Consider the following 21,441-nt stretch of genomic DNA (forward strand, 5'->3'; position numbering starts at 1 on the left):
TTCTCCCAAGCCACGTTTTGCAGGCCTCAGAGAGCAGTTTTAAAAAAAACTGCTCTCCAATTGTAAAGGATGTTCCTATTATTTTTTTTACAGTAGACCATAATGCAAGAAAATGTTGTAACAAAGGATATAAACTACCATTTCTAATACAGAAACAGACACAGTAGCTATTTTATTAATTTATTTGTTAAGCAGTATTGATAGTATCTGAAAGGCACACATTTTGATATTGATATTCCTTGAGAGGGAAATAGGAGAAAAATAACATATCCAGAATGGTGAGTGCTGCTATTCAGCATGCCTTTCTACAGTGGCGAAGAAAGGATCATTTAGCTGGCTACTATATTTATTCTCTATCAAGAACTAGATAAAAGAATTTAGTTTTTCTACTTGAGAGAGCACCAGTTTCAAAGAGTTTCCTTTGGCAGCAAAACTGTGTGTTACAGAAGGAAATGTCATGCAACCCCTCCAACAATTATTTTTCTATCTTGGCTGGTTTGGTCCCAAACAAGAGAACATTTAGGATTTTAAAAATAGCATTAATCAAACAAAGGATTGGGTTCCAAATGTGATTTCATTTATTTCCATTTTGATGCAAAGAATTTAGTTTTTCTATCTGAGCACCAGTTTCAAATAGTTTCCTTTGGCAGCAAAACTGTGTGTTACAGGAGGAAATGTCATGCAACCCCTCCAACAATTATTTTTCTATCTTGGCTGGTTTGGTCCCAAAACAAGAGAATATTTAGGATTTTAAAAATAGCATTAATCAAACAAAGGATTGGGTTCCAAATGTGATTTCATTTATTTCCATTTTGATGCAAAACCAAAGCTTTCACTACAGCACAGAGACCAGTTTTACAAAAGGTCAGGAAATGTCGGACATGCACGATGTGATGAAGTAACACAGAAGGACGGGAAGTGGGAGATTCTTCCTTTAACCAGATGCTATGCTGTCTTCCAAGGAACACTTTTAAAATAACTGAAGAACTGAACTGAAATGTAGCATTACAACTTCCATGGAACATTACAACCATTACAACTTCCATGCATTCCTTCAAGTATTGCCCTTCGTTAGGTTGCACTCTCCAGACTTCAATGTTGGGGGGTTTACAACAATTCTTTGGAAGAATATCAAGTTCACGCTTTTTTTGAAGTTTCACAGAAGAGTTTAAGGCCAGAACATGTGGGGTTTATTTTCTCCTTCATTTTCCAAATAAAGATCTAAGACTTCATCAAGACCTACATTAAGCTTCCAGCTCAAATCCCAGACCGATTTTATGGCCGCCGGTGCTGAAATTCTTGCCATCAATCAAAGTTGAGAGAGTCAACTTCACACCTGGTAGAAATATGTCATTGTTAGAGAATATAGCAGAATAAAGAATAAGGAAAAAAAAAAGACAAGACAGGAGGAAGCATGAGTGGTAGGTCTCAGGTTTTAAATTTTTGTTAAACTACTGCAATGCTCTCTACATGGGGCTTCCCTTGAAGACCACTCGGAGGCTCCAACTGGTACAGAATGCGGCCGCGAGAGTTGTCTTGGGAGTTTCCCGGTACTCCCATGTTACACCTTTGCTCCGCGAGCTGCATTGGTTACCAGTTGTCTTCCGGGTGAGGTTCAAGGTCTTAGTGATGGTCTTTAAGTCCCTACATGGCATGGGTCCGGAATACCTCGGGGACTACCTGCTGCCAGCGTCAACTCCCCTCCGCCCTGTGCGTTCCCACAGAGAGGGCCTCCTCAGGGTGCCTCCGGTCAGAGAATGCCGGCTGGTGGCCCCCAGGGGGAGGGCCTTCTCTGTGGGCGCCCCGGCTCTGTGGAATCAACTGCCGGTTGAGCTCCGGATGGCACCGGATCTCCGCTCCTTCCGGCGCGGGTTAAAGACCCACCTATATGAACAAGCTGGCCTGGCCTGATGGGGAGTTAACTTAGGGTTTTAAATTTTTGTATATTTATTGTTTTATTGGGCATTAATTTAATTCTATTTTAACTTTTGTATTTTTGTATTTTTATTATATGCCCTGTTCACCGCCCTGAGTATAAAAATTTAATAAAACTAAACTATCCATTTGCTGGGGAGTTTCACATGAGAAATCTCCGGATTAGCTTTGTTTAATCTAGCTCCCGTCCCTTCAATTGCCTTTCGGTTCTTAGGACAAGACTGTCGCTTGGCGTGATTGTTAGAACAAGTTCTGTTCTTTGCCAGATTCATATGCTCCACCCCTGTGATCCACATGGAATCCCACTGAGCTATTCTGAATTTCAGCTAACATTGCCTGCATACTTGCAAGGCAATGGTCAGAATCACAAGAAGCTTTGTACAACTATGGTATTATTAAAATGAAAAGTTGAGCATTCAGGAAAGCAAATCATTAACATACCAGGCCGGAGAGTCTGAGTGTAACCAAGTCCAATGAGGCTGGCATTATTCACTTTGGCCTAAAAGAAAATAAAGTGTAGCATATGATGTGGGTTTCTTCCTAGGATAAGCATTTATGCATATATTTTGAAGCTGAATTTTTTGAGAATTAGAGCTAACTTCTTACAGATAAGGAAAAGCTAGTAAGAATTATCCATAAAAAGTTTTGCTGTGCAAGGATTCTTTCGGTGACCTTGGACAAAAGAATAGTTCCTACAACCATAGATATAAATCTTGCTGTTCTCATATATAAAACTACTGGAAAATAACTAGGGTGGGGTTTTTTTTTCAGTCTAGAGGCCATAAATTACTTTTGCCCACATTTCATTGGTAAATAAATAGATACAAGTTCTGTTAGAGGTTGCTGATAATAAAATTGCAATTTTTTTCCTACTCCAGATCCTCTGAAGTCTATCCATGAATCCCGGGTTAAGGTCCCCGCTTAAAGCTACCATCAGCAAATGATATATTCACACGTGTTTTTGTAAGACTCCATTAACCAACACATAGTTATAATATTCTAGAAAACTGGCAAAATTCTTACCGAGACAGAGGCTTTATCATCCAGCTGATATTTGGTGGCAATGCCAAACCGAGTGTTATTACTACCAGCAGTCCAAGCAAGACTTACAGCTGTTTCAACCTTGTCATTAACCTTCTGGTAGATTGAACCACCAAATTCAGTGCCATCATTCCTGTTGGTAACAAATCATAAGAAATACCACTTCTGCCCCTACTTAAAATAATTCTGCCTCAATTCAAGCCCCCTCCCACACCACCTGCTATATATATATTTATTTATTTTTATTTTATTTTAATTCCATTTATATCCCGCCCTTCTCCGAAGACTCAGGGCGGCTTATATATGGATCTTTGGTCATTCGGGTTTTTTCCCCGCGTAGAACTAAAGGTGTAGGAGCAACGTTTCGACGGAATCCCATCTGTCATCATCAGGCTGGCGGCTTCAGCTTCCCTCTTCAGCTTCCCTCTTCCCTCTCCCAGAAGAGGGAAGCTGAGGCCGCCAGCCTGATGATGACAGATGGGATTCCGTCGAAAGGTTGCTCCTACACCTTTAGTTCTACGCGGGGAAAAACCCGAATGACCAAAGATCCACATACAAGCACCCGCAAAAACCTCAGAAAACAAATATATATATATATACACACATATACATACATACTTCAGATATATATTTATTCTTCAGATATTTATTCTTGAGATATATATATTCTTCAGGACGGACATTACTACAACCAGCCAATCAGCTGTGTCTGCACTCTCTGACACGGTCAGCTATTCTCAAAATGTAGGGCCTTTTTCAAATTACAAAATAAAAAGCTAATAGCTGCTACTCTACCAAAATCAAACTGATAAAGACAATTACAAAAGAATTGTAAGACTTTATTTAGTCTGAAGTCTGCACTCCCTACTACTAAGGACAGAGATCTGTTCAACTGTAACATCTCATTCACACACATAGACGCACGTTCAGCCCCCTCCCCCCTCGTTTCCAATCAGTACTTACACATTTGTATGCAGCTGGAAATCTGCTGCCTTGTAACCCAAGGCAAAATTATTCTGTGAAAGTTTGGATTTGGCTGTGTCAAAAGCCATCTGATAGCCAGCAAGCCAACCATCATAGCCCAAAACAGCCCAGCCATGAATGGTTGGTCCTGAGAGATCGATGTCAACATTACAACCTAAATTTATATATTCTCGTTTGTAAGATGTCTTCAACTTCCCACTTTTCTTCCTGGCAAAGGAGAGGTGAAGAAGAAGAAGAAGAAGAGAAAATGGAGTCAGGCTGTCTAGCATATAGCGCACTCTTATGTTTCATTGACATTTTCTATTAAATTTGAAGGATCAAAGCTCTGCCAACCCAATCGGCAACACTTGAGAAGGCATCTATGGAATCCCCAAACTGTATTTTATTGACATGTTACACACATGTAGAAGAACATCTAATCTCTTACAGTTTGGTAATTTTCCAAAAGTGTCTGGGGTTCCAGGAGAGGGATTTAGAAAAATTGCCTGGATGTTACACCACATCCTGTGGGGAAGGGATATAATGAGAGAGATCTTTTAGAGGAATACTTACCCTGTATTTGGTACAAACATGGTTTCAAGACTCATCTTCATTCCCTCAGCCAGCTGGAGTGAAAAAAGGAAATGAATACATTGGTTCTTTCTTCCCACAATTTGGTTACGTTTTTGTCCTGTTTTAGGATCCTCTATTTCACATTTCTTGCTCTCTCAGTATATCACAGTAGAATTGTAACCCACAGAAGTGAAATGACTCCTGCAATGGTGTCCTATAAGTTGTGTTTTGGTTTTACAGACGAGGCACATTTACCGTTATAGCATGAAGCTCAATTGTTTGAAATTGAAAATTTGCTTTTCAAACACCAAATAGTATCCAAGCAGCACTGCTGTGTACTTATATTGAATTATACTTCTTCAATTACTAGAAATTTAACTGAATCAAAATAATGGATAACATCTTAAAATCTCCCCAAAATTGGGGCTTGTGGAATTTGGAAGAGTTTCACTATTTTCTCAGATTTTCACTCAGAACGTCTCTTCCTAATCTTTAGATACTAGAAAAAAATCCACCCAATGCTCATCCTCAGATTTTAATTCTCCAAGAATTTTCGCAGATCTAGTGCTACCCATGCTCATTTATTATTTATTTACTAATCAAATATACACTCTGCTGCAATCACAGCAGCTTACAAAATAGGAAAATACACTAACAGGATAAAAACGTAGCATAATGTTACTTTGATTATCTTTAATTTTGTACAAAATTAGTATGAAGATCTGCTCTAGGAAAAATATGGGAGAAAATGATTTTTTTAAAAAATATCTCCTCTATAATACACAAAATCTATTTTATTCTGGACTGTGCATAGAATAAATTAAGTGCAATTAATTGTATTAATCGTACTGATTTCTCCCAATGCAAGGCGTGTCTTAGCCTAGTTCCCCATTCTTACCTTATCTTCCATGGTGAGCTCTGTGCCTAAGGTGTTGTCGGTGTTCCATTTCTGAGTGAATGTAAGTCCATAATCCTTAAACTTATACTTAGTCTCAAGGTTGCCTGAGGCTTTGCCTGTGTCTGTGTTGGAAGAGCCACTAGTAGTAAATTCCTGTAAACAAATTACATTTTTCTTAAGTTGCAAATATTTGGGGGTTAGCACGCAATGTTGATAAATTCAAGCTCCATCTAACAGAATAACAGAGTTGGAAGGGACCTTGAAGGTCTTCTAGTTCACCCTGCTCAGGCAGGAAACCCTATACCATTTCAGACAACAAGGGTGTCCAACCTTGGCCATTTTTTAAGACTTGGGATTTCAACTCTCAGAATTCTCCAACCAGCCATGTTGGCTGGGGAATTCTAGGAGTTGAAAGTCCACAAATCTTAAAGTTGCCAAGGTTGGACACCCCAATCTACAACATGATCCATATCTCCTGGGCAGCATTATAAATATAATCTATACTGAATTTCAGGACCTTATCAAGATAGATTTCTCCTGTCTGGGGTCTTATAATTCAGTGTGTGCCATGACACCGACGAAATTATACCTTTCCATACTACTATTAATCTATTACTATTAATAGTCCATTAATTCAGCAAGCTTTCCTGATTCTTTTCATTCTGGAGCCTTTGACTTAAGTTTCAAAACTCCCTTGCAAGAAAATCAGTGTTGATTTCGCTTTGTACCTTCCTTAGTAGCCTGCTCTTTGGAAGAGCATATGTCAGAGAATGAGAAGGCGATAAATATTCTCCATACATTTCTGGCAAGTGCCCTACTCCTTCAGTCATATCCAACAGGCAGTCCTCCACAGAGGGGAACAGAAAAAATGCTGCCCATCCCTACCTTAATAAAACAGAATGTACTTAAAACTATCATACATTAGATCATGTAATGATATTTTTAAATCAAATAAATTCCATTATTCCAGGTTAATATATCTTAAGTGTTGCAAAGATGTAGAGGGTGGTCAGCCCTTCTGGTGGGTGGCCAATGCCACATAGAGCTACTGGGAGAACCATTTTCAAACCCCCATCTCCAGACAAATTTCAAAAACTGAACTCCCCACTAGAAATTCCACACTGTGGTAGATGCCAATATATATATATAAAAAAAACCCTCTGCCAGAAAGTATGCAACATTTACAATTAATCTGATCAGGGTTTAGGCCCCTTTGACTGCTTCTAATAATCAAGCCCACTTCTAAAATTAGTGAGAATTTCTAAGCAGGTGAAGAATTTACACTGGGTTGGGGAATGGTGCAATGACTATGCAAAGTTTGATGTGATAAAATATGGGTGAATATTTTATGCCAAGCTCTCATTCTTTGGACAGTTCCAATATAAATGGTTCTTCTTAATAATGCAACACTTTAGAGCCTGTTTTTCACATTTTTTTAACCCTGGGAATGGCTTAGAGATAGACTGGGTCACAGTCTAAATAAATAAACCTTAACAAAAAGCATATATAAGAGAATATAGTGTATTCTTACCAGCTAATTACACATCCAAAAAGTGTTGCATGCAAAAAGGGGGAAAAATTAAATTAGCACTGTTAATCCATCAGTAAAATTTGATTAATCCTACATATTACCATTTATACCTGGATTTCCAATTATATCAATCATATTATATATTCCTTCAATTATTTATCTTTCTTAACTATAATTGCTCCAAGCATACTAGATAAATGCACAATAAAATTGCCATCAATCAAAATCTTTCTTTGCAGGTTACTATATCCACACTCCAAAATATTAAGGTCTGAAAAAGTCGTCACAAAACACTGATAGAGAGGTAAGATTTGCGGATTCTAAAAACGAATATTTGTTTGTGCTACTTCAGTATTACAGAGATTTTCAGGGATGTTTCATGAAGCCTTTTGTTACAGAAATTATTTAATAAGGTCACTGCTTACCACTCCGCTGGAAGACTTGGTCTTCAAATCTAACTTGACCATCCCAAACCCTAAAATTAAAATAGATGATGTGATAAACAGCATATATTTCTCTGAAATAGTTACAAACGCAATGTGACCATGTCACTTAACAACAGCAATTCCAGTTATTTGCCTGATCCTGTCATGCTCTTCTGAAGTTCTTAACAGGCTCAGGACAAATCTAGAGGTTTATCTGTCCCCACTAGGAATGAGTAAGTTACCATTTTCAGAATTTATTAAAATGGAAGGCAAGTTGGATGTAAATGCTTATAGTAAAAGCTAATATAATTAAGGAAACTGATTTATTAATAATTGTGGATTTTTGCCTCAAAATTATGACATCTGAAAAAAAATTAAGATTATTTATTAATCAAGAACCCCTGCTATCACATTCTCTTTATGTCGCACAATTACCAAAGTCTAGAAAAATACATTTTTATCATGCTTGGGTTCTGAGCACTGCAAAAAAACTTGCAAATTTAATGTTATCCAATGATAAAAACCAACATTTTTTAAAAGTCATCTTAAAAGATTTCCCTAAGAGATAAGTAGTACCAGAATATAATTTTTCTAGACAGCCAGTCTAAGGCTAAGGTGAAAAGAACAAAATTGGGTTTGTGGGCATTACATTACTCACCATATCCTTTGTTGAATACATCCCTAGCAGATTTCCCCAGGTCACAATAAGCTGGTGGAATATTCATAGGGTCTACAAGAAGCCAGATTACAATAGATTTAGAAATAACTCAAGCACACACGTGGACACAACTTCAGTAGTGGTTCACAACTCTTTATATATCACAAGTGATGACATCCTCACAATCTATTCACAAACCTTCAGGGATACAAGACTTGTGAAACATACTGTATGTTAAAAAAACACAACAGCCAACAATTGAATTAGACTCCAGCAATACATTTCCTCCAAGGCCCTCCCTTTTATATCCTTCCAACAATAACATTATGACTCGTTTCAAGAATTTTCCATTCCTGCCCATCCTTCACATGTTTTGATCCCAACTTTCTTGACTCCTCCATATGGAATTTCCATTCCTGTGGGAAGCTAGAAGTTGGAAAGAGAGCTGAAGTTCAACAGGATATTTTATTTCTTTGAGAGGAAATGTTGCTTTATTCCTGGTTTATTTTTGGACACTGGGACCTGTCTCTTTATATTAATAAATTAGTGCTAAATTGGTTGCCGAATTTGTAATGTGAATCTCTTAGCCTTGTTTTTCCACTCACAAAACTGAAATGCTATTCACTAACAACCTTATCTCTATTAACTTTTCCAAAAGTTTAATAGGTTTTTTTTCTGAAATTTGATCAACAAGAATTTTAGTCTTGCCAGACTCAGTTCTAATATGGCCCCACAGAAGACAAACAAGAACTCCTTGCAAATGTTCAACAAAAGGCAAGATCAAAGAGTAATTTTCTTATTAACACCACCTCAGGACTCTTGGTTTCTAATTATTTAAACTTTTGAACGTCTTTAAGAATACGCATATTTATGTAGACATTTATAGAGAACAAGAAAGAGATCTACCTGAGACTCTAGGGGGACAGGCGAACATGGTTGCAGACTCTGTATTTCACAGTTGAGCTCCTAAATCATTTACTTCTCACTGTGAATCTACAGAAGGACACTCCTCTTTTAAGTATACCTGTCAAGTATGGAAGAGAAGAAAAAAGTGTTACCATTAGAATAACTAGCACTTGCGAGAGACTGCAATAATTTTTTACTCATAATCCAAGTTTACCATTTTTTTAAAAAAAATAAATGTACTGTACGTTTAATATTCTTAAAATTCTGAACCCCTAATCCCAAATTTAATTCCTTTGATGTACAGTTAGAATACTTTTCTAATAAAGGGGATCTAATGCAGGCCAAGATGATACACCTGATGCAGCATTATATTTAATACCAGGGAGATTCAGATCTCAGTTTTATTGGACCACAATATTCCAGTGTGACTCTAAATCAGTTTCCATTTCTCAGTCTAAACATAGTTCACACAATTCTTTTGGCATCCATCTTTTTAAGTCCCAGTAAGTTAAAAGAATTTCTTGGTGAACAGTTTTGATTAACCTCAAAAGACATTTGAGTATGCCGGCAACATACTATTTTAAAATATTATTTTCAGTGACACCAACTTCTATGAGAATCAGAATCAGCATTTTGTTAAGTGCTAGATATACTTTCTCATACTGTACCATTATTTGTTGACTAGGTATCCCAGTTTCTCTGAAAAATGCGTATTTGCCTTTGGTATATGAATTCAAATCTACATTCCTTCTATCTTAAAGATTCTGGATGTGAAAAGTGACAAACACTACTTACTGGCTTTATCCCAAACAAAATTCCAAAGAGTAAGCAAGCACTCCTCCAAATATGTAGGAAGCCATCATGGACAATATGTATGGAGAGCAGTGTCACGCAAAACATGACACTTATTTATTTAATGAAATGTAGATGACCACTTCTCTCACCCAAAGTGACTCTGAGTAGCATACAATAAAGCCAATGATTTACACATATTATAAAATCAATTAAAACAATTACATTATTATTAAAACCAAGTTCAAATCAGAATGTTACATGTTGTGCGGTCTCCCTGCTGTCAAGGCATCCCCAGGCCTGATGAAAAAACCATGTTCTGAGAGCCGGATCAGACTATACAAAGGGACATTCCAAGTGTTCCAATAATAGTGTGACCTTGAAGGGTTCCACTTCTGGAACACCTAGGTCACAGGTCTGCAACCCGCGGCTCTCTTTCAGCCATCTCCTGCGGCTCCCAGTCCTCTGCCATGTGCAGTCCCCCCCCAAAAAAAGTGGGACTAAAAACATTCAACCAATCAATTCAAATATGCAGGGTAGGTGCATATCTCGCCTTGTCTCCACTCTTCAGTCAAACCCTGTTCTGCACATGTGTGCATGTACGCGCATGTGCACACATTTTTTGCGGCTCCCAGTTTTTCCTTCTGTGAGGGAACCGGTTCCGAGTGGCTCTTTCACTGTTTCAGGTTGCTGACCCCTGACCTAGGTGGATCTAGTTTGAAGTCAGACCACATTACTGGACACTTGGAACGGGCTTGTTTTGAAGTTGTAACAATCTGTTCCAGAGTCAGAACTATGTGATAGCAAATTCTGCATATTTCTAAGCACGAGACTGTGTATATTTGAGGGATGCACCTGTACATTAAGAAAGCACACCAATGTCAGGGGGTTCTAAAATGTATCACAGATGCAGGCTTCCACCAGAATATACTTTCCATCTGAATGTTGGCAAAATGGATAGTACTGGGACAGATGTTGAGCAGGTTTTTTTTTTAAATAAAAATAAAAAGTCACACTCGTTTTAATACATTTGTTGAGAACTTGTAAGGAAAGAAATCTGCTATTTTGGGCTGCCCATCAGAAAGACTATTGATAGGATACAACTCTGAATAAGCTTCCATACAGAATGTAATGAGAGGTGATAAGCGAAGAATAGGTAGCTCAGCAAAAGCAGCACGCTCCCATTCAGTCATCCCATCTGTTCCTAACCTTACCGTTTACTAGTCTCTGCAAGTTAATGATTCCCCAAACTTGCAGACCTGTTTAAAAAAACGGAGATTCAGACTAAGCCTTACTGTTCTTCACATTAATTCTTGTCACAATGATTGTTCCAAAATATACATCATTCGGCAAAATTACACACAAATATTCTTCTACTTTCCTTTGTATCTATGACATGCACACCTTCCGCTGTCTAGTTCTTATAATCTTTTTCAGTTCTGTCCTCGCTCATACCATTTGCTGCTTAGATAAAATAGGTAAAGGTAAAGGTTCCTCTGCACATGCGTGCTAGTCGTTTCCAACTCTAGGGGCCGGCGTTCATCTCCGTTTCAAAGCCGAAGAGTCAGCGTTTGTCCGAGGACATCTCCGTGGTCATCTGGCCGGCATGACTAGATGTCAAAGGCGCATGGAACGCTGTTCCCTTCCCACCGTAGTGGTCCCTATTTTTCTACTTGCATTTTTTTAACGTGCTTTCGAACTGCTAGGTTGGCAGAAGCTGGGACGAGTAACAGGCACTCACTCTGTTACACAGCACTTGGGATTTGACCCGCCAAACTGCCGACCTTCTGATCGCCAAGCTCAGCGTCCTAACCCACTGAGCCACCGTGTCCCTTTAGATAAAATACTTCACTATAAAAAATAAACAGGACCAAGCGTATCTTGCGTACAGACTGGGTGTAAGTATGGACAAGCTATTCTCATCTCTCTCTCTTCTCTTCCCCACCCCCAAATCACTTCTAGTATCAGGGATTGCAAATAGAATTTGTTTTTGGGTTTTTTGCTTGGCCAAGAAATCCGATTTGGGAGAGGGGAACAAACATCTAATGCAATTTCCATAGTTAGAATCTACACTATTACAAAAATGCGTCAGTTTCAACTACCCTTCAATTATATCATTTCTCAGGTGAAAGAATACAAAAGGAATTCTATTCAAAAACAGAATGTCATGGTTCCAACAGATGCAATTCTTCAAAGAACCTGGAGGCATTGTTTACCTTAAGGAGTCTTTAATCAAAAGAGCATAGCTTCGGCAGGTACATGGTAACGCCGATATCTGTATTCCCCTCCCCTAAGCACACAGTATCAAAGCACAGTTCCTCCCTTTAATTAACCGTCATAAATCACATTCTCCAATTAGTTTGAATTGTAAGCTTTCCCTCCTGTTTAACAGCCCGCCAAATTCTTAGCTTATTTCAAAACAGCCTTGAGAGACATTCTTCCCACTCCCCCCAGCATCAACTAATCCTAACTCTAAAAGTAACTTAACACTCAGGTTTTAAAGAAGCAAAGCTGCCTCTCCACATGTTGTCAAAGCAAGAACATCTGATGTTAGCAGCCTTGACACAGATCTGGGATGCAACTGCCATCTCTGAATCATGAGAAAAAGCCAACACCGAGGCTGCAAGGCACAGCACCTAGATAAGGGTTATCAAACTCTCAACGTCACGTGACGCGACATATCACGACGTTTTTGCCATTGCCGGCAATGGGGTGGACATGGTTTTGCCATGATGCATCCGGCCCGCGGGCTGGCAGTTTGACACCCCTGACCTAGATGAAATGCACTGGATGGGCTTATAACCAGGCCACCACAAGTGAATTTACAGCAACTCTATCAGCTGAGGCACTGCAAGGAAGAAAGCAATAGCAAATGAATTCTTCACATATGCCAAGAAAATTCATGGAAAGAAGCTCAATACAAAAGACTATCAAGTTGCTAATTGATGAGACACATACATACACGTTTGGACGTAACCATTTGGCTACCTGGAAAATACAAAATAGGTAGTATAACATGACTGGATCAACAATTCTGTGAAGTCCGTTTGCTTTTATACTGAATTGTTACACTGTACCTGGAAGAAAAACTCAGAACTTACTCAAAGCATTCAAGCTGGGAACATGGAAATACGATTATTGTTAAAATGGAAATGATACAGACTGGACAAAATATTAGGAATAAATCAACTAAAATGGACAAGAATGGGACATTTCCATCAGACAAATTCAGAATGAATATAGATAATGAACTCGAGAAAAAAATGGCACAGAATTACAATTAAAATTCCAGAACATACTTTTATAATGGAATATAACTCAGTTAGTACAGAATAATCAGATTTATGGACAGATACTCAATTTCACAATTACATAGGTGTACGCACAAAGATACTGGAGAAATTGTGGATGAATTCTGTAGAATACTACAACAAATAGCAGATCAAGTATTAAATAAAGATGTACTAATAATTACTGGCAACTTTAATGCAAAAATTGGAGAATGTTTAGATTAGAAACCTGCAATGATGCAGGAGGACAATGACTGACAGACTTTCATATAAAAAATAGACTGTGTTGCTAAGTCATTACTTCAATGATACAATTCAGGAACATTCTCCATTTTGAATTCAGAGCATCACTTTCTAATTTATACGTTATGCTGTTTGTCTCATTCATGAAGTTTTTGCAAAGGGCATTCCAAATAATACCCTACTCCATTTTTCCCCCTGCATGTGCTTACTTTGTCTGAATAGCTTCTACTAAGATTGCTAGTAGGGAAAAACATGAACTTTGTGTAAGAAAGCAAAATTCATTCTTGCACTGATGCTGTGCTCAAATGAAACTATACCACGTAGTTCAGTCTTACCAGATGTTGGTTCATGGTATGAACTACAAGATCAGCAGCTTACTGATTTTCAAAAGCAGTGCCTGCAACAAGCTTATATGTTTCTGTGACTAACAACATTGTAAGGTGAGCTCAGACTGCTCTTTCAGCCTGCTACTGCAGCACAGCATTTCCATAAGGGGGTAACAAAAAATTCAAATAAAAGCCCTTACAAAATTAATATCTGGTATTAATATATACCTAGTTAAGTTGAGGCATGGTAATCCAGCCAACTGCAAGCTGTAACTATTAGGAACTTTTAAACTAAGTTGTTTCAACTCATCATTCAATTGTTTTGAAAGGAAACACTGGAAGTGAGTTACTTCCTATTTTAGCAAAAGAATCTACTTCTTTGAGGCACCAGTAAATTCCCCTTTGAATTGATGTAACAAGTATGAGGGCAGTTTTAGCCCAAGCTTCCTATAATGTACTATAAATAAATCACTTTAATAACCTAGTTCAGGGATGTCAAACTGCCGGCCCATGGGCCGGATGCATCATGGTGAAACCGTGCCCACCCCATTGCCGCTAATGACAAAAAAGTCATGATACATCGCAACACGTCACATGACGTTGCAAGTTTGACAGCCCTGACCTAGATGAACCACAAAGTAGCATAATCAAACAGGTGAATTTACACAACAGGTTAAGTACAAAAATGCAAACAAAGGTAAATTTAGTTGCGTTTACTAGAACAATGTTTTTCAGCTCTGGCAACATTAAGATGGATTTCAACTCTCAGAATTCCTGAGCCAGCAAAATAAATATGCATATATATGATTTATGTTCACATGACTCTAAATAAAGAAGAATTTGTGTAGGTATTCCTAGATACAACCCATCTGCTGATTCAAAATAGCTCAGGTATTAAAGCTGAAGCACTCTATATACTTGGTACAATACATGTATCATCAAATACTGTCTCATATAATTTAATAGAAGCCTTAGAATATATTGCAAGAGGTGAACTAGACAAAGGACAAGAACACTTTTTTGAATATGTTGAGAACACAATTTTCCATCTTTTAGCCATGTTTTAAGTTTGTTTTCAAAAGATGTATTGGAATACCAAGGTAGCCAGTATTTTCAAACATTTTTTCATTGGTGGATTGTGACATCACTGCTGACTTCACAATACTTGTAATTCCCCATGTGACCTAATTAGGGATAAGGGAGAAGGCATTATTGCATGCTCTATTCAGGGGTGGCCTGCGGGCCGGATGAGTCACGTGCAGGCCATGCCCAACTTGCTCCGCAAAGGCAAAACGTTACAATACGTCATGATACGTCATGTGACGTGATCAAGTTTGACACCCATGCTCCAATTCATTCTTCATTTTCAAATTTCAAAATATTTGACCAAAGTGAGAATGACATAAGGTGATGGATAGATTGGGGAGTACTTAGTTCTTGAGCTCCTGATAAAAAGGCAAAATATGCATGTGATAAATAACGAGATTTCTATTCAACCAAAAAGCTCTTTATGGCCTGAAACTTGTAAGCCTTCAAGATTTTAAAATGGGGCTTTGACCCCCCACCCCCTTAAACTAAAATAATGGATGAGACAATCTTATGGGAGTACAGAATTGGGAAGTCCTGGTTGTATGTTGCTTATATGGGTTTCTTGATTTATGTTCTTGATGTCGTATGGCTTTTTTTTTTGCAATATAGTATTTTCTTTGGGATTTTATTTAATGTATGCCATCAGAGTCATGAATCCATTTGGGTCACTTTATAAATATTATGAATACATGCCACTCAAAAGCTATTTTGAAGAAAGTAATTCAAATATTATTTATACCACCTTCCCACTAAGTCCTCTTTAAAAATGACCATAAACTAGTTTACATAAGCATGCTGGTCACCTGCTGCTTGGAGCAGACATTCTTCAAATGTTTTTATCTTACCATATCTGTCTGAAAGTTCAGATTAAAAAATAAACCAAGCACAATCGCCCAACAGTCATGCTAGTTGAGGTCAGGGTAGTGGCCCAATCTGCTAGCCCAGATGGCATCAAGTTGGGAAATTCTACATTAAACTGAGTTAGATGGACAGACATCTGGCCTAATTTAAGACGCCTTAAATTCTATGTTTTAAAACTTAAAAGAGGCAATCAATATAGCCTTTCCATAGCTGTATTTATTATATTCTGCTACCTTACCTTTCTTGCCAAGAAGCCAAGTCACTATATTGGTCCCTCCAGTGTTGATCTGTAGAGCCACCCTTGTCAGAAAGGCTAGGCTCAAAAAGACTTCCTGCGGGTTGCTCAGTGGGTCTCTTTGCTATGCAAGGGACTGAACCTCAATCTAGTCTCTCCGATTATGATCAGCACACTCCATCTCCTGTCTCATTTTCAGCCCAAGCCTCTCCAATTCTAATCCAATATTACCACCAATCCTTTCCCAGACATGTCAGAACTGCAATTCCTAACAAACACATCTGAAGAATTGGCTTTGGAACCTACCCATCTTGCACAGAGATGACTTTGCTCCCTCCCTGCTGCCCCTCCATGGCAGCCTAGGCCCTCAACATGCTGAACCAAACCCCAAGGTTGAGAAACCAAAATGGCTTATGAGCAGGCCTGCCAGGCCAAAGTAAACAATGCCCATTGTGACTTCATGGGATGCATGAAGTCTCCCTCCACCCCACCCCCCAGCCCTCAAAGGGGAGGTGTCATGTGTTGAGTTTTTGGCTTAGCAATCCCGCTTTGGACTGGCTTTTGATTTGATTTGCCATCCCACTTTTCCTTACAAATAACCCAAGGTGGCGGCGAACACATCTAACATCCCGCTTCGTTTCATTTATTTATATCCCGCTTTTATTGTTTTTACAAAGAAGCCAAGGGGGCCCATCACGTATCCAACACACCTTCCTCCTCCTCCTTCCTATCTATCCCGCTTCGTTTCATTTATTTATATCCCGCTTTTATTGTTTTTACAAAGAAGCCAAGGGGGCCATCACGTATCCAACACACCTTCCTCCTCCTCCTTCCTATCTATCCCGCTTCGTTTCATTTATTTATATCCCGCTTTTATCGTTTTTACAAAGAAGCCAAGGGGCCCATTACGTATCCAACACAGCTTCTTCTTCCTCCTCCTCCTCCTCCTCCGTCGCCCACCCTTCAGTGCTGGGGGCTCAGCCAGCATCTTCCACCGCTGGACCAAGTGGAGAGGCTTAGTGGCAACTCCAGCTCCACCACCTGCAGGGGAGGCAGCCTCAGCACGTGGAGGGGGGAGGGGCGCTGGCTAAGGGGCTCATAATGTCTCCCCGATTCGGGCTCCAGAAACGGCCCCCCACACACACCCCTTGCCCCTCGTCCCCCCCCACAACCGCTCCCACGTGGCCAACCGAGATAAGGGGCTAAGTCCGGCTTTGACCCAGAGTAGCAATTGCCACAAGAGAGGCGTTTCCCCACACACACACCCCCCCCAGAGCCCTCAGCCCCATCGAAGCCCTCGAGGCCTTCGCCTCCCCTACAGCTTCCCCAGCCTCCGGCTGCCCCTGGGAGCGGGAGATGGGTGACGTCCTTCCCGCCAAGCCAAGGGGAGCCGGCTCTCCCGCCCCGCTCCTTGTCAAGCCGCCTCACTGGCCCACCGGCCGCACCTCAGCCTGTGCCGCCGCCGCCCGACCGTCCCTCCTTGTCAAGCCGAAGGTCTCTCCTTCGTGTCCGCGCAGCGCGCAGGCGTAACGCTCGAGGCCCGGCTTTGGCCACGCCCTTCGCCGAACGCAGCCTCCGGGGCGCAGGCGCATCGGATCTTACTAAGCGCCGTCGGTCTCGCGCGGGTTCCGCGCAGCCTTTTCGCCGCGCAGGCGCGCTGGGCCTACGGTTTCAACTTCAAATGGAGGGTTTCCTCCGCTCGGTTTAATTGACGCGGGGGGGGAGGGGGGGCGAGGGCGGGGGGGGGGGGAAAGAAGAGGAGGCTACTCCGCGGGCGCGTAGGATGATTTCATTGGAAGTTGTAGCTGAGAGCATTTGCAAACTGCCCATTAAGGTAAGGTTCTACATTTAGGCAGGAAAAATCAAATGCATAGGTATAGTATAGGTCAGGGGTCGGCAACCTCGGCTCTTTTATGACTCGTGGACTTCAACTCCCAGAATTCCTGAGCCAGCATAGCTGGCTCAGGAATTCTGGGAGTTGAAGTCCACGAGTCATAAAAGAGCCGAGGTTGCCGACCCCTGGTATAGGTGGTACCTTGCTCAATAGTAGTAACTGTGAGAGGGATCTCGGAGTCTTAGTAGACAATCACTTCAATAGGAGCCAGCCGTGTGCTGCAGCTGCCAGAAAAGCCAACACAGTGCTAGGCTGCATTAACAGAGGGATAGAATCAAGATCAGGTGAAGTACTAATACCACTTTACAATGCTTTGGTAAGGCCACACCTGGAATACGGCATCCAGTTTTGGTCACCACGATGTAAAAAAGATGTCGAGACTCTAGGAAGGGTACAGAGAAGAGCAACAAAGATGATTGGGGGACTGGAGGCTAAAACATATAGGGAACGGTTGCTGGAATTGGGTATGTGTAGTTTAATGAAGAGAAGGGTGAGGGGTGACATGATAGCAGTGTTCCAATATCTCAGGGGCTGCCCCAAAGAAGAGGGAGTCAAGCTATTCTCCAAAGCACCTGAAAGCAGGACAAGAAGCAACGGATGGAAACTAGTCAAGGAGAGAAGCAACCTGGAACTAAGGAGAAACTTCCTGACAGTTAGAACAATTAACCAGTGGAACAACCTGCCTCCAGAGGTGGTGAATGCTCCAACACTGGAGGTTTTTAAGAGGAGACTGGACAGCCATTTGCCTGAAATGGTATAGGGTTTCCTGCCTGAGCAGGGGGTTGGACTAGATGACCTCCAAGGTCCCTTCCAACTTTATATATTATTATTATTATTATTATTATTATTATTATTATTATTATTATTATTATTATTATTATTATTATTATTATTATTATAAAGGAAGGGCGTTAAGAAGAAAAACATTGCAGAAAGGGTTGGAGTGTTTCCGAATCATGTCATCTAATCAATACACTTATTAAATCTTGTAATGAATCATGACCTCGGCAACTTAAATGATAATATTTATTTGCGTTGAATTTTGCATTCAAGTCTCCTGAAGCTAGGATGCTGCCCTGTGCAGGAGAAACCAAATGTAGCCTAATGGCACAATATATAAATCCCTCGCTCTCCAGCGTTATAGGGGCTTCAGCAGCTCGGTGGGCTTTGTGGTCACGATGCCAGGCGCAGGAGGAATCCGGGGTCCCGTTCCATCGGAACCAGCGGGACAAAAGTCACCCGAGTCGAGGTGGTGACATGCTGCTTCTTCTTTAAGGAGGGGAGTCGGACGCTCCGCTTTGATCAGGCATCCCGATTGTGGGGAGACATCCGGGCGCACACCTGCCTTAATTTAGATCTAGCGCGGGGATCAACTGCCCGTTGTTGGTCGTTTATTGCGCTAAAACGCTCGGATTCAGGCTGCAGAACCTCGAGAGACCGCCAGATGGCAGGAAAACGCCGGCGAGCTGTCTCAGAAGCCCCCTAGTGGCGCGCTGGAGTTTTGCAGCCGTTCTAATAGCACTTGAGGAAGAACCCGGTTAGATTGAATCAAAGCAGATAGCCCAGGGGTAGGCAACCTTGGCTCTTTTATGACTCATGGACTTCAACTCCCAGAATTCTTGAGCCAGCTGGCTCAAGAATTCTGGGAGTTGAAGTCCATGAGTCATAAAAGAGCCAAGGTTGCCTACCCCTGAGATAGCCAGTCAAGCGAATCCAACCTTTTACCCGAATTCCACAGCAGAGACAAGCACGGAAAGGAGCAAGATTTTTGTTTTAAAAAAGGTGCTGTAAACGGTCATTTTTTGAACTTTGGAACTGCTCAGAAGTTGACCTTTTCCTCTGTGTGGAACAGAAGTTGCTTAAGTCAATAGGGGATTGTAAAAGTCGTTTTCTTTATTGGGCGTTTTCATGTTTGCAGAAATGCATATAAGGTAAACTTCTGAAGACATTGTTAGACGCATTAGTCTACGATGGCAAAAAAAGGTTCAAAGGCTGAACGAACACCATTTAATGAAAAGCATCAATTGGAAAAGATGCTGCCAAGCTCCCGTTTAAAGTCTCTTTACAAGTAGTCCTTGACTTGCAACCACAATTGACCCCCAAAATTTCTGTTGCTAAGCAAGTTAAGTTTCCCCCCGTTTTATGACCTTTCTTGCCACAGTTAAGGGAATCACTGCAGTTGTTAAGTTTGTAATATGGTTAAGTGAACCTGGCTTCCCCCCTGGACTTTGTCAGGTTGCAAAACGGGATCACAGGACCCCAGAACACGTCAACCAGTACACTGCAACTGTTGAGTCAGTGGCCAAGCCTCTGAATTTTATTCACTACCATGAAGATGCTGCAACGGTCATGTGAAAAACAGTCATTTCACTCCCCCCCCCATGCCACTTACTGTAACTTCAAACTAAATGTTTTTAAGTTGAGGATTACCTGCCTTTTATTCCTTAACAATTTCTGTGCCACAAAGTTGCTCTCCAACAGTTGCTGAGAAATGTTGGCCAGGGATATTATTTTGAATGCTGTTTTTTTTGTTAAATCAGTGTAAAAAGTAAAAATGCTCTTATTAGGTCATCTAACTCAAATTAATCAGGTTTTTCTGCAGTATAGAGCCCCATTTCTATTTTCCAGTGGTGCCCCATCCTCTTATTAAATAGGCACAACCCTGCTTCTTAGGTCAGACAAGTGATTGCTACTTTTGACATCTGCTAAGCAACAAATGTTGAAAAATGGCATTAGCTTTTCATGCAGAAGTCTGCTTGATTTTCTCTTTCCCGTACTAAAGCCAAAATAGCTACTGCCCCAGGCGCTTAATGGACCCTGAGAGGTTCCAGGCAGCGCTGGGATCCACACCTGCCTCCTTCGCTCACAACTCGGCAGATGCCTTAGTGGAAGCCTGGGAAAGGGCAGCCACGGAGGCTCTCGACCGAGTTGTACCCTTGCGGCCCCTGACCCGGTGCAGATCCCATCGAGCTCCATGGTTTTCTGCGGAGCTTCGGGAGATGAAGCGTCGGAGACGGGGCCTAGAGAGCTGTTGGAGGTCCAGCCGATCCGAATCCGACCGATTGCGACTAAGAACCTACATTATTTTATTTATTTATTTATTTATTTATTTATTTATTTAATTTGTATACCACCCTTCTCCCGAAGGACTCAGGGCGGTGAACAGGGCAATACATAATAAAACAAGATACAAAAATTAAAAATTATTAAAAGTAATTAAACAGAGATGCCCGTAATAAATTAGTACAGATTAAAAGTTAAGCCAATTTATAAAACCCAACCCCATCCCATCAGGTCAGGCCGGATTGTTCAAAAAGGTGGGTTTTAAGATCGCACCGGAAGGAGCGGAGATCAGGCGCCATCCAGAGCTCGACTGGAAGATGATTCCATAAATCCGGTGCGCCCACAGAGAACGGCCTCCCCTGGGGGCCACCAGTCGGCATTCTTTGACCGGTGGCACCCTGAGGAGGCCCTCTCTGTGGGAGCGTACTGGGCGGAGGGAAGTTGACGCCGGCCGCAGGTGCTCCCCAAGGTATTCCGGACCCATGCCATGTAGGGCTTTGTAGGTCATTACTAACACCTTGAATCTCACCCGGAGGGCAACTGGTAGCCAATGCAGCTCGCGGAGCAGAGGTGTGACATGGGAGTGTCGGGAAACTCCCAACACAACTCTCGCGGCTGCATTCTGTCTTATCTCGCTGTGATAAGGGCGGCGAGGTCTAATCACTTCGCTACCCTTATCGCGTCCGCAGATAATCGCCCGGCCGCCCTGTTCAGGGTG

The 21,441-nt window shown here is 41.1% G+C and overlaps 2 protein-coding genes across 5 annotated transcripts in view; one reads left to right on the forward strand and one right to left on the reverse strand.

The window, feature by feature from the left end:
* The window catches only part of IKBKB (inhibitor of nuclear factor kappa B kinase subunit beta), a 41,035-nt gene extending 33,725 nt beyond the window's left edge, over positions 1 to 7,310 (forward strand). The window contains exons 22-24 of one of the 4 annotated variants that reach the window (XR_014493146.1): positions 2,150 to 2,324; positions 2,814 to 2,898; positions 7,181 to 7,310. The gene's annotated coding sequence lies outside the window, so the exon portion shown is untranslated. Of the gene's footprint in view, positions 1 to 829; positions 963 to 2,149; positions 2,325 to 2,813; positions 2,899 to 7,180 lie in introns of those variants that run through there. The other 3 variants (XR_014493147.1, XR_014493148.1, XR_014493149.1) reach the window with 3 other exon arrangements.
* On the reverse strand, positions 168 to 17,260 carry VDAC3 (voltage dependent anion channel 3). Its single transcript, XM_083368353.1, has 10 exons — positions 17,212 to 17,260; positions 8,931 to 9,048; positions 8,025 to 8,096; positions 7,367 to 7,416; positions 5,411 to 5,563; positions 4,513 to 4,565; positions 3,940 to 4,167; positions 2,959 to 3,109; positions 2,377 to 2,434; positions 168 to 1,336 (listed from the first exon to the last, which is right to left on the reverse strand). Exons 2-10 carry the CDS (start codon positions 8,956 to 8,958, stop codon positions 1,245 to 1,247), a joined length of 885 nt encoding a protein of 294 aa, XP_083224479.1. The 5' UTR covers positions 8,959 to 9,048; positions 17,212 to 17,260; the 3' UTR covers positions 168 to 1,244.
* Between the last annotated feature and the right edge of the window lie 4,181 nt (positions 17,261 to 21,441).

The sequence above is a fragment of the Vipera ursinii genome (genome assembly GCF_947247035.1).
Source record: "Vipera ursinii genome assembly, chromosome: 8".
Classification (NCBI taxonomy): domain Eukaryota; kingdom Metazoa; phylum Chordata; class Lepidosauria; order Squamata; family Viperidae; genus Vipera; species Vipera ursinii.